General features: G+C 53.3%; 1 protein-coding gene across 1 annotated transcript; it reads left to right on the top strand.

The window, feature by feature from the left end:
• Positions 1 to 131: 131 nt before the first annotated feature.
• Positions 132 to 11,713, top strand: CCT8 (chaperonin containing TCP1 subunit 8). The gene is given in 15 exon segments (XM_028503961.2): positions 132 to 289; positions 2,129 to 2,219; positions 2,884 to 2,963; positions 4,068 to 4,217; positions 4,681 to 4,861; positions 4,973 to 5,034; positions 5,831 to 5,968; positions 6,859 to 7,037; positions 7,723 to 7,789; positions 7,865 to 7,952; positions 8,030 to 8,148; positions 8,511 to 8,582; positions 8,660 to 8,824; positions 9,041 to 9,160; positions 11,537 to 11,713. Coding segments are annotated over 15 exon segments (1,650 nt in total). The 5' UTR covers positions 132 to 229; the 3' UTR covers positions 11,615 to 11,713.
• The last annotated feature ends 573 nt before the right edge of the window (positions 11,714 to 12,286 follow it).

The raw sequence follows: 12,286 nt of genomic DNA, 5'->3' as shown, positions 1-12,286 counted from the left end.
CCCCCGCCCCCCGCCCCCATCGAGCTGACCCGCGATCCTCGGTGCGGTTCCGACTGCGAGAACTGTTCTATCTCGCGAGGCTTCAGGCCGGCGGCTGGGAAGGGGCGGGTCTAGCTGCAGAGAAAGGCGGAGCGTGAGGCCGCGCACGCTGCGTTCCCAGGAAGCTGTGCGACCCACGCTCCTTCTGGGGTGTTGCGGACGGCGCGCGAACGGCTTCCCCGGTGCAGCCATGGCGCTCCACGTACCCAAGGCCCCGGGCTTCGCGCAGATGCTCAAGGAGGGAGCGAAGGTGAGTGATGCGGGCCGGGGAGTGGTGCAGGAGCGGCGGCGTGGGCCCGACAGCGGGCCGGCGTGCTTCCCGACTCCGCGGTCGGAGGGACAGAAGGTTCCAGAAAGGGAGGTGGCCCGGGGCGGGGTGGGGGACGCGGCGATTTCTGTACTACCGCGACCCCGGATTCGCGTCCCGTGGGGGCCGGCCGGGGCGGCGTGGCGCCGCCGGATGCCTCCGGCTCGGGGCCCGGGGACCCGATGGAGGAGGGCGGGGCCCGGCGGGGCCCTCCGCGGAGGCGGCGCCCCGGCTGTCCACGTGGGTCCGCTCCCCTCCGTGAGCGGCCTCGTGCGCAACGCGGCCCTCCGGCCTCTCCTGTCTCTGATGGCGCCGGGGGCTGGGGGGGCGCGGAAGGTGGCACCTTTGAGTTGGGACCGGCAGGCTACCCGACACCCTGGCCGGAGTAAAAGCTTTCTGCCTAGGCCTGGGATGTCCTTTCGAGAGCATTGTTTTTAAAAATGTCTCAGTGCCCTGCCGAGGAGTGTGTCCGTTGGCTGTTGAGCAGCGGTGTCGGTTTTCGTCCCCTGCTTTCCTAGAACCAGCGAGGTTCAGCGTCAGGAGCTGGTTTCTTGCCGGCAGGAGCGCCTTTGGGACGGCACGACAATACCTGAGTAACTGTCTGGGTCGGATGTAAACGCTGATGGAGCAGCGTTGCTAAAAGTGACGCCAGGCTGAGCTCTTCACGGTGTTTATTCGGAGGCAGGAATGGTGGCCGGTCACCGGGAGGGTGGTGGCCTGTGATAAAGGAAACCGAGAGCGGGATGATGGGGAGTGACGGGGCAGGAAGCCCAGCCGGTGCGCGGCGGTGGGAGGTCCGCCGAGGTTAGAGGTGAGAGTGTCCAGGCTGAGGGGTCAGAGGGCACAGACCCCGAGGTGGGTCCACGTCGGGTCCTGAAGGGTCTCAGGGGTCTGGCTGGTGGTCAGAGGTGCGCGTCCTGCAGTGGGGAGGGGAGGGAGGCCTGAGGTGAGGCTGAAGACGAGAGGCCGAATCTGGGTGGTTGCTGTTCCGGTCACAGTTCAGCAGCAGCATCACCTGGGGCCTGGGACAGTGTTGTCTGAGGCTCTGTGGTGACAGCCACCCCGACAGCCACATCAGTGTCCCCTGCACACCCAGTTGCTGGGCGCACGGACTGTGGCCCTGCGTGCGGGGACTGCACTAGGCATTGCAGTTGCATGGAGTGGAGGCGGCCACCGTGGCTGCTGGGCTGGGCGGAGCAGCCCTAGAGAAACGGTGGTGTGGACGCTGCTCACGGAACGCGAGGCCCCAGTACGTCCCACGTCTGGAGCCCAGAGTAAAACAGTCCAGCTCTGTGCGCCACCCGGGAACTGTCAGCCGTGCGCACTGCAGTGGGTGTGCTCCGGCCCCTGAGCGTTGGGGGCAGGTGCGTGTGAGGGACTCCAGGTGACCTGCGTCGTTGGCCTCGCAGAGCCCAGGCGCCCACGTTTAGCTTGCGGCCAGAACGGTGCTTTCGCTGAAGCAGCATGTGCGCCTCCTCGGCGGCCCTCCCCGCTCCTCCCTTCACTCTCGCTGCACCGAGCCTGTGACGGGCCCTCTGGCCTGAGTGAGCAGGCTCCAGGGCTCCCCAGCAGTGCTGGGCTTTGTTCGCTGCACTGGGGAGCGGACATGTGGGTCACTTACGGACACGGGGCACTGTGCTTGACCCACGTGAGTCTCACCTGGTTCTCAGGACAGTCCCGGGGTCGGTGCTGAGGTCGCCGTTGTCACCGTGGTCCCTGCTGCTTACAGAGGCGGAAAACCCCTGCCCCGCTGTCCCGTCTAACCTGAAGGTCTGTTCACAGCACTTCTCAGGACTGGAGGAGGCCGTGTACAGGAACATCCAGGCCTGCAAGGAGTTAGCCCAGACCACGCGCACGGCGTACGGACCGAACGGTAATGTCCAGATCCCCGCTCAGAGGCACGGCTCCGAGCTGCGCCTGCTGCTCCCCCAGACGCCTTTGGGAGGGCCCTGGGCATGTTGGGTTTTAGCCAGCACAGCACGCAGGGTGGCTTTCCAAGTTACTTCCCAGCTCCCGACACCAGTCAAGGCTTCCAGTTTTTAATGAGAACTTAAGATCATCTTTAGAAACATGGGAATTAAAGTATTACTTTTGTTTATTCTATCAAGAGGATAGAAAAATCATGGGCCTTTCACCACCGAGACAGCCTGTTCGCTGTTACAAATGGCCCACGCCTCCTGAAAAGTAACGCTCTGATTTAAAGGGGACTTCCCTCTTGCCTCCTGCGTGAAGGGAGCTTAATACAGGTTTATGGAATAAGCAAAAACCAAGTTTACTTTTAAGTAGATTATTTTGTATTTGTTAGTGTAGTTTATGTTTATCCAGCAGAAAGGAGGCAGGACCGGCATCGTCCTGAGCAAACCAGGGAGACACACGCCCGCCCGGGTGTGCCACCGGGGGCCGTGGGGGAGAGGGCAGTGTGTGATGGGCTCTCCCAGAGTCACTGAAGACGTGCAGGGAAGCTCGTGTTTAGTAACTAGATTGTCCTGGGTGTTGGGAAGAGGATTTGAGTAATAGTGTCTGTCTGTCGTTTTGAGGAATGAACAAAATGGTGATCAACCACCTGGAGAAGCTGTTTGTGACGAATGATGCAGCGACTATTCTAAGAGAGCTGGAAGTAAGTCTTTCATTTTAAACAAATGTCAAGTGTTTTGGTGACATCAGAAATTAGTTTCAACATTTTAGCCACTCAGAAAAGTCTCCTAAGTTACTAACTTACAGGGGGGTCGATTGTGATAAATGTGTATTTGCTGATGATGACACCCATGGAAAGTGTTGTCTGGGTCTGTGGTGTGTGAGACTGAGGTGACTCAGTCCCAAATGCAGGGACAGCTGACACTCAGAACAGTGGCTTCAAGGAAAGAAAAACCATCGGTTTGACTGTGCAATGGTGAAGCCGCGGAGTTCTGATGCCACAGAGTCTGGGGCAGGAATATGCCTGCGCGTCAGCACCTGACCACACACAGGACCACCCTCGTGTCACCACCTGTCTGCGCGGGCTGTGTGACCCTGAGCACTGTGACCAGTCAGTCCTCCTCAGTGGAGCTCCCGCTGTGCTCGCGTGTTCCTGACGGTTAAGGACACACTGGGACTTGCCCTGTGAGTGGGGTGTGCTGTGCTGCCCGCCCTCCGACACAGCCGTCCTGCTGAGCCTCCCGTTTCCTTGCCGGCGCTTGTCAGTTGCCCTGCACTTGTCCCCAAAAGAGCATCTGACTCCCTGGGGGAAATGCGTAAAATCTCGATCTGCTATTTTGGAGGAAGTATTTTATGTTTCCTTTTTTTGAACCACAGTTGATAGCCTTACAATAAGAATATTCATACAAAGACTCGTGGCCAACTTAAGTGGTAGCGGTTGCAGCTCTCCCGAAGGCCACATTTTTAATGTCTGGATTTAGTGGTGGGGGTTACTTTGGTCTTAACTTATGGACATATCAGAGTGGTCTGAACCTGACCTGGGGAGGTGTCCGTGCTGGACGGCTGCACAGGGACAACATACGCACTTGGAGGTCGTCTCCCTTCGCCGTGGTCCCGTGTGCTTGTGGGCCCTGGGGGCTCGGTTGTCCCGTGCGACCACAGCGTCCTTGGTCCATCGTGGGCCGCAGTGTGACCAGGAGTCAGAGCCCGTTGACCAAGCAGAAAGGGGAGTGGCTGTTTTCATACTGCTGTAGAGGCCAGTGCTTTATTAACTCGGTGTTCAAACTCCCAACCCCCGCCCCGCCAGGTCCAGCACCCTGCTGCCAAGATGATCGTGATGGCTTCGCACATGCAAGAGCAGGAGGTCGGAGACGGCACCAACTTCGTGCTGGTGTTCGCGGGCGCCCTGCTGGAGGCGGCCGAGGAGCTCCTGAGGGTCGGCCTGTCGGTCTCAGAGGCAGGTGTTTGTGGTGGGGTGTCCTCCCACCTCACTTTCGTCTGTGTGTGTGTGCACACGCGCAGCCTCGCACACCTGCTCCAAATCAGAGGTGCCCTCACAGCGCCAGTGAGCGTGGTGCGTGTCCCCTGCGCTTGGCACCGGGTGTGTCTGGAGACGTGCCCTGCCGGGTCCCCCCTGCTGGAAGCCTGTCAGTGGGGCTTGTGAGCGTTACCCCCCGTTTTGTTCCACCTGGGGGGGTGAGGCCGGAGTTAGAGAAAGGGCGCTGGAGTCTTGCCCCCAGCAAGGGGTGGTTCCGACTCAGGTCAGGCCTGTCGCCCAGCCTGCACTCCCGACTGGTAGGTTCTGCCTCGAACGTTACTTGGACGTGTGCTTTGTCGTTCACGTTGAACACGTGTACCCGTGTTCACTGGGTTGTCACCGTCGTGTCCTTTAAAACATGTTTTTGCACTTCATATTTAAGGTCATCGAGGGTTACGAGATAGCCTGCAGAAAAGCCCATGAGATTCTTCCCAGCTTGGTGTGTTGTTCTGCAAAGAATCTCCGAGATGTGGATGAAGTCGCGTCTCTGCTGCACACGTCCGTGATGAGTAAGCAGTACGGTCACGAGGTCTTCCTGGCCAAGCTCATCGCGCAGGCGTGCGGTGAGTGGACACCCTAAGTGTGGGGACCCGCAGCAGAGCGTCTGGTCGTGGCCGAGGCATTGCCTCTGGTGTCCCATCTGTACCTCCCGATGTGTCTTGTTTTCTCAACAGTGTCGATTTTTCCTGATTCCGGCCACTTCAATGTTGATAATATCAGAGTTTGTAAGATTCTGGTAAGTTTAAAAAATGCATTGACGTTATCAAGATAGGTTGTTGGTTTTGGGAGGATACAGTTCGTGTTAATCACACTAGATCAGACTTCTGCCTTTTGAAGCATCGTTTATGTAATATTTTGGTTTTGCTGGGTTGTTACAAATGCTAAGTTTGAAAGAGGATTGACATCTTGTAAGTCACCGTCTTTCTTTGACAGTCCGAAGGGTGAGAATGGAACATAGGCAGAGTATTCCCTGCGAGTGTGTTTTTGATAAAAACGTCCACTTGGCAGAGTAAAACCTACAGTGGTAATGGTTTCCCACGGCACGTGACTCGACGTAGCTGGGTGTTGCCGACATTCGTCCGCGTGCTGGTTCTGTGTGTCCACGTGTGCACGTTTGTGTGTGGACCGGGTTTTCTGACTCGCTCCATGCACCGCCCTCCCTGTTAGATGGTAAACTTGTGAGATCTGAGACTGCCCATCCCAGAGCCTGGCCAGCCCTGGCGGCAGTGCTGCGTCCATCAGCAGCCTGCATGCGCGGGTGGGTGAGTGGGTGGCTCAGAGGGGTGGTTCTCGGTCTTTTGGTGCCCCCCCTCTGTGTGGGAGGGCCTCTCCCCTCCCCCACGTCAGTGGCTTGGTCCCAAAGTGGGCTCTTCCCTGCTCCGGCGGCCACCACCCCTCCCCCTAGGGGGGTCACTGCCTGGGGTGCACGCTGCTGTGGTCAGGGAGGGCGTTTTGGGGAAATTGCAGAATCGGCACTTCAGCCCAGGTGTCAACCTCGAGAACTCACGGATGGTTTTGCTGTCGCTCCTCAGGGCTCTGGCATCTGTTCCTCCTCAGTCTTGCACGGCATGGTTTTTAAGAAGGAAACAGAAGGCGATGTGACATCTGTCAAAGATGCGAAAATAGCAGTGTACTCTTGTCCTTTCGATGGCATGATAACAGAGACCAAGGCTGTGTGGACCTCGGGACCTTCGGCATCAGGGGTGAGGGGCAGAGGCTGGCCCCTCAGGCTGTCATGGGACCCTAAAAGTCTGAGGGGGGGTTCCTCTCAGTCGGAGACTCTGTGTGATTGTTAGACACTGTGGGTCTGTTCGGTGTTTGAAATCAGGGCTTATGTTCTTTGACTCAACAATTCAAATCTAAGTGCCAGACTGGAACTTCCACACGGGGGCACTGTGGCTCGCAGCCCTTGCTTCTGATGGAGCTTGTTGAGCAAGTCAAGGGCTCACTGAGGAGCGTTCCCGCACTCCTGTGCTGTTCATTCAACAACAACAACAACCAAAAAATGACGTTGAGATTCTGTGGAATGTAAAACAAAAATACTCTAATGTTATTTGAAATTGATGAGTTTGATTGTAAAGAAAAACAAGTTGTACGAAGTTTGGAGTTTATAGATTGCTGCTGACTTCTTCCTTAGAATTCTCGGAATCTGAGTTGTTGGTAGTTTCAAAAGTGAGATTTGTGGTGGGGGGATTGGTTATTTAGTTCACGTTTCAGAAAAAGTTTGAACTCCAACTTTGTTGTTTTGGTGACGCTACTTGACATTTGTCAAAAGTCACATGCCAGGTAGCTGCCTGGCATCTCTCAAACTGAGGTGTTTCTCCAGCTTCTCCACCAAGGTCCCTTCAGAGAGAAGGTGCGTCGGTTTTGGGAGTGGGCGAGTCCAGGAGTGCACTGAGTTCCCGTTACTTTTGTAAAGATTTTGTTTCCTGCCTCATGGTGCACTCATGTCTGTCTTTGTAGTTTCTCCCAAGTCTTTGTGTCTTCAGTAAAATGCTGTCCTGTGACTTTGAACACTCAGGTAAAATGGTTTTAAAGAGAATGCTTGCTTGCTTGCTAGGGAACAGTGCTGATAAAGACTGCTGAAGAACTGATGAATTTCAGTAAGGGAGAAGAAAATCTAATGGATGCACAAGTTAAAGCCATTGCTGACACTGGCGCAAATGTCATCGTCACGGGCGGCAAGGTGGCGGACATGGCCCTTCATTACGCAAACAAGTACAACATCATGCTGGTGAGGTGAGAGCCGCCTCACTCGGGTTGCCCGTGTTGGAAATGGCTTTTGTCAGTGACACACCAGACAAAGATTTAGAAGGGGCAGGGTGGGAGGTGAGGTGTTAGATCAAAGAGCAAAAGGACCTACTCAGTCTAGGCAGGCAGAAGAAACACCTCTAAGAAAACATTCGGCTCAGAGCTGCAGGACCACCCCTCAGCAGGCTCTGGCACTTGGGGAGGGGCAGTCTAGGCAGGCTCAGGGCCAGCCCTCGGGTGGGGTTGGGGATGCACTTGCAGTCCAGGAGGCCCTCCAGGCAGCCTATGGACCCTCTCCCACCCATTGTCACCCGACGAGACCTGCAGGCACGTCACCGTTCTCTTCCTCACACGACGTGTCTGCCCAGTGGACAGCAGAAGAGCCCTTGTGCCAGGGCTCCTGTCGCCATTCACAGCTCCAGGCCCTCGGCGTCTCCAGGAGACTTGAGCTCCCGTTCTGGAATGATGCTGTGGATGGACACCCCCCACCCCCGACCCCCCATCCGGGCTGCGTAGTGTGGTCTGGACCTTTTCTGAGCCTGACCCTTCAGGTCAAACCTTGTGACCTAGGGATCATTGTGCATTTTCCTGTTCAGTCTTTGCATTTTATTCTCTCTGATAGAGTTAAAGCTTCTATGAAGGTTTTGCTCCTGTTTTTGTTTTTTCTTTGAAGGCTGAACTCGAAGTGGGATCTCCGAAGGCTGTGTAAGACTGTGGGTGCTACGGCGCTGCCGAGGCTGGTGAGTGTCGTGGACGGTGCTAACAGGGACTGGCGCCTGGCTGTGGTTCCTGTTACAACAGTGCCTCTCTTGCAGACTCCTCCTGTTGTGGAGGAAATGGGACATTGTGACAGTGTGTACCTCTCAGAAGTCGGAGACACGCAGGTGGTGGTCTTCAAGCATGGTGGGTAGTGCTCGTGCGTGAGTGTGTGCACGCGCGGGGTTCGTTTTCCCCACTGACCCCCGTGTGCTTGCTGACAGAGAAGGAAGACGGCGCCATCTCGACCATAGTGCTCCGGGGCTCCACAGACATCTGATGGACGACGTGGAGAGGGCGGTGTGACGACGGTGTGAACACTTTCAAGGTTCCACGAGGGTCAGTATTAGGGTGACCTGGATGGTGGTGGCTTGCGAGGCCTCCGCAGCCAGTCGCCAGACTCCTGGACGTTCTAGAACTTCAAAATGGTGGTTCACATAATAAAGCAAAGCGCGTTTTTTACTTAAGGTGTCTATCTGTCTTGAAGGGATAGGTGTGAGCACTGTTTCAGTGCTACATCTAGAAAAGCAGGTAAGTTCCTGTTCACTTCCCTCCTCACTTTCCGTGTGCCAGATGCCCAAGTCACCTCATTTGCTCACCACTCGTACTTAGCATCTGACCGAGAAACTGGGCTGGAGTGCTGGCATCAGAGGTTAGAAAACGGGAAACCGCTCCTTAGTGACCTTCTGTCACTGCACATTGCAGGACAAGCGTCTCGTGCCTGGAGGTGGAGCCACGGAAATCGAGTTAGCCAAACAGATCACGTCGTATGGAGAGGTACAGCTTTCTCTCGTAAACTGACTTTCTTCTCGCCCCCTGAGTCAAGTAGAGTAACGAACTCGTTTCTGCTTTAGACGTGTCCTGGACTTGAGCAGTACGCCATTAAGAAGTTTGCAGAGGCGTTGGAAGCTATCCCCCGGGCCCTGGCAGAAAACTCGGGGGTTAAGGCCAATGAAGTCATCTCCAAACTCTATGCAGTGCATCAGGAAGGAAATAAAAATGTTGGATTAGACATTGAGGTATTTGGAAAAAACACTGTGAACTTAAATGTTTTGTGAATGCAAAACCTAAAAATAGAAGTGTAGAAAGAAAATGAGTGAGGATTTAGCAGTTCCCTTTTTTTTTTCCATAACCTTTTGTTGGGTGTATAGGGTATTACTTTCCCTGTTGCTTTTCTAGTGTAAACATGTTTGCATGAGAATTTGAAGCAAAAGTGAAAATCGCTGTGTTGACAGGCTGAAGTTCCTGCTGTGAAGGACATGCTGGAGGCTGGCGTCCTGGACACTTACCTGGGCAAGTACTGGGCCATCAAACTGGCTACGAACGCCGCCGTCACTGTCCTCAGGGTGGACCAGGTACGTGGCGGGGGGCGTCTGGCTCTTCGGAAACGTCGTTTTCATGGCTCAGTGGCGTGTCCACAGACTAGACAGCGCTGTGCTCCTTCGACTCAGAGTAGTGTCCCTCCCCCTCACCTGACAGGTGCTGCAGGGCCCTTCATGTTCTCATTTTTAGTCTGGAACCTGAGTGAAGATCCCAGTGTTCAGACTCATTTTAGCCTAAGAACCTCTTTGTGGGTGGTGGTGAGGCATCCGGGAGGGCAAGGCTCCTGCCGCTGGCCACTGGCCACTGGCTTACAAGAAACAGGCCCAGCCTGTGTTGTCCCTAGAGATGTGGGACCTGGGTGTGAGGGGTCATGTCTGCAGGCACTGCTGGGAGATTTAAAGGTATTAAAGATCAGCATTTCTGTGCTTTTCCTTCTTTTTAAAATTATGGCAAAGACTTGTTCTGGGTTAAGAGACAAACCGGAATTCTTAATTTTTCAAAGTGTTACTAGTAAACTGAATGAAACTCATTTTTCTACAAAATTCTAGAAATGACTGTTAAGCAATGAAGTATTTGTAAGTACATAAAAAATGTAAATCCTAGGAAAACACAGCATAAATGTGTTAAGTGGAAATCAAGTGGGACTAGCCAGTGAGGTGGCATTAGGCAGTCTGAGGGCGTGAGGACGGGCGGTGGCGTTGCCAGGGATACAGAATCCACCTCTTGAGAGGAAGTACTTCCCCGCTGCAGCAGGACCAAAAGCGGAGCTTGTGTTTGTGTGCTGAGTTTATTGACAGGGTGTTCTTGTGGTGGTGTGTTGGGTAGTTCCAGTGGAAGAATGTGTATTTTCCAGTTCTTAAGTAAAAAACAGATGCCTGCAGAAATGCTTGTTCTCAAAGGGAGGGCCAAAAACAGAAAGGGAAGGAGAGATGAACTGGCAGAGATTCTGATGGTGGAAGTTCCTTTTAACCCAGGTCCGTTGTGAACTTCCACTGTCCAGGGCCCTGCTGGTCCCAGGTGTGGGCGGGACACTGAGGCTTTGGGTATTCGATGCCGCCTGCCCCAGTCTGCACTTGGGAAGACGGTATCTGACAACCTGACGACTGTTACGTTAACCAGCTGGCGTTACTGTAGCGGACTCGTGCCTGATTGTGTAGCTTGTAATCTGGGACAGGACTTGCAAATCACGTTGTAAGCACTGGATAACATAGAAGGGCTGGATTGATTTTAGTCAGATGCTCATTTCACTAGGCCTCAGATTATGGTCCACAAGTCAGCAGCATCAACAGCATGTAAAACTTGTTAAAAATACAAATTCTCGGGCCCAGCCCAGACGCTCTGAAGCGGACACTCTGGAGGCAGGCCCAGCGACGTGCTTTAAATGAGCTGTGCAGGTGGTTCCGCTGCCCGGGAAGCCTGAGGACTGTTCTAGGTCTTTTTAAAAAATCAAGCTACATTTTGATTCTAAATTTATATCAAATGCCTTTAATTCGACCTGAACTTAACTCTCAATTAATGAGATGGTATTCCAAGAATTGAAGGTTTAGATTTCTTATGGAAGCTTACGAAAGGGGTGTGGAATCTGCCAGCGTGGGTAGCAGGGGAGGGTTTTACAGCTTGTGCACTTTAAATAGAAGCCAAGATACAGAAGCATTTCCAAGAATACTGTTTCCCATTGTGAGCTTCAAAATGCATGAGTTTGAGAGTTCTATTTTGAGGAAGCCCAACTAATTCAGTTTAATTTGGCTTCTCTCCCAGGTTTATCTGAGCCCAAAGCTGCTGCCACTTTTTTTTGTTTTCAATCATGAATCCTTTAAAAATGCTAGGTGGTTGTGCTCGAGAAATGCTGGGTTAGCATTTTGTAGACACATTGGAGGCTTCTGGTGGCTGGGTGTTCATGGACACACACTTCTGACACTTGAGTGGTTCTCGGGTACAGATTCTAGCGACTTTTGTGCTGAACTTTTTTTGTGTGTTTGTGCATCAACTGCTTCAGATGCTAATGGCAGAACTGGCTGTGGACCTAAAGTTCCTAGCCCTCAAGGAGGGGGGATAAAGGTGGTTGGCAAGACAAACCTCTTGTGTAAATAGCAAACTCGGTGCCAAATTGATTCATGCCAGCGGTGGGTGCATGTCCTCTTCTCTCACAGCTCCTTGCATTACTGCCACGGGTGGAAGGAGTGGATGCCCTTCACCAGCATGTGTGGATGTTGCTGCTGTCGGTGTCCAGAAAGCAGGAAACTCACTGCTGAGTGTTGACCTCTCTGCTAGTGTTTCTTACACTCTGCAGATCATTTGGTTCACTCCTAGATGATGTTTAATCCTCCATCAGGCTAATAGGAAAAAGTCCCTTTTCGTCGTCCTATGGGTTGTGTCTCTAAGTAGGTTCTTAACGTTTTGTTTTGCAGATTATCATGGCAAAACCAGCGGGGGGACCCAAGCCTCCCAGTGGGAAAAAGGACTGGGATGATGACCAGAATGACTGAGTGGGCGGCTCTCACGTGGGTGCTGGTGCTGTAAGAGTTGGCGGCTGGTTTCCTGTTGAATGGTCTCCTCGGCTGCATTATATATTAAACGTGTTGTTAGCAAAGCCTCGTTGTCTGGTGACTACTGTCCTGGGGTCTAAGTGATCTGACTCTGCCCTGTTCATGACACACAGGCAGGTCACCATGGCAATTAGGGACCTATTTCCAACGTGTGTCTGGCCTGCTGCCTGTTCTTGCGTGTTTCATGAGGACGTGGCTATGCTGTTTTCCACACTGAAGGCAGGGCTGAGAGGTTGTGACAGACACCAGGTGACCCACCCACACCACACAGCATTTACTGTCTGGCCTTTCCTGGGAGTCTGCTGATTCCTGGGGTACATTTTTCAGTGTTTGTTTTTCTTACAACTCAGGAAATCTAAGCGTCTGAGTAATTTATGAGCAATGAGCAATGAATACAAAGTACAAAGATGCAGTACAACTGAAACCGCACCTCCTGGCTTGTGCAAATTAAACAAGTCAGGATTCACAAAGCAGATCTTAAGATCCGTAAAACTGATTATAAGGACATAGAACACCATATGTTTTAGATAGCACTTTGAAACTTTATATTGGTATTCCAAAGGGATTTTGGAAGCACTACAGTGGACTGGGTTCAAGATGAGCTCGGCAAGT

Source organism: Phyllostomus discolor, chromosome 2 (assembly GCF_004126475.2).
Source record: "Phyllostomus discolor isolate MPI-MPIP mPhyDis1 chromosome 2, mPhyDis1.pri.v3, whole genome shotgun sequence".
NCBI lineage: Eukaryota > Metazoa > Chordata > Mammalia > Chiroptera > Phyllostomidae > Phyllostomus > Phyllostomus discolor.
This window is presented reverse-complemented; position numbering and strand designations above follow the sequence as displayed.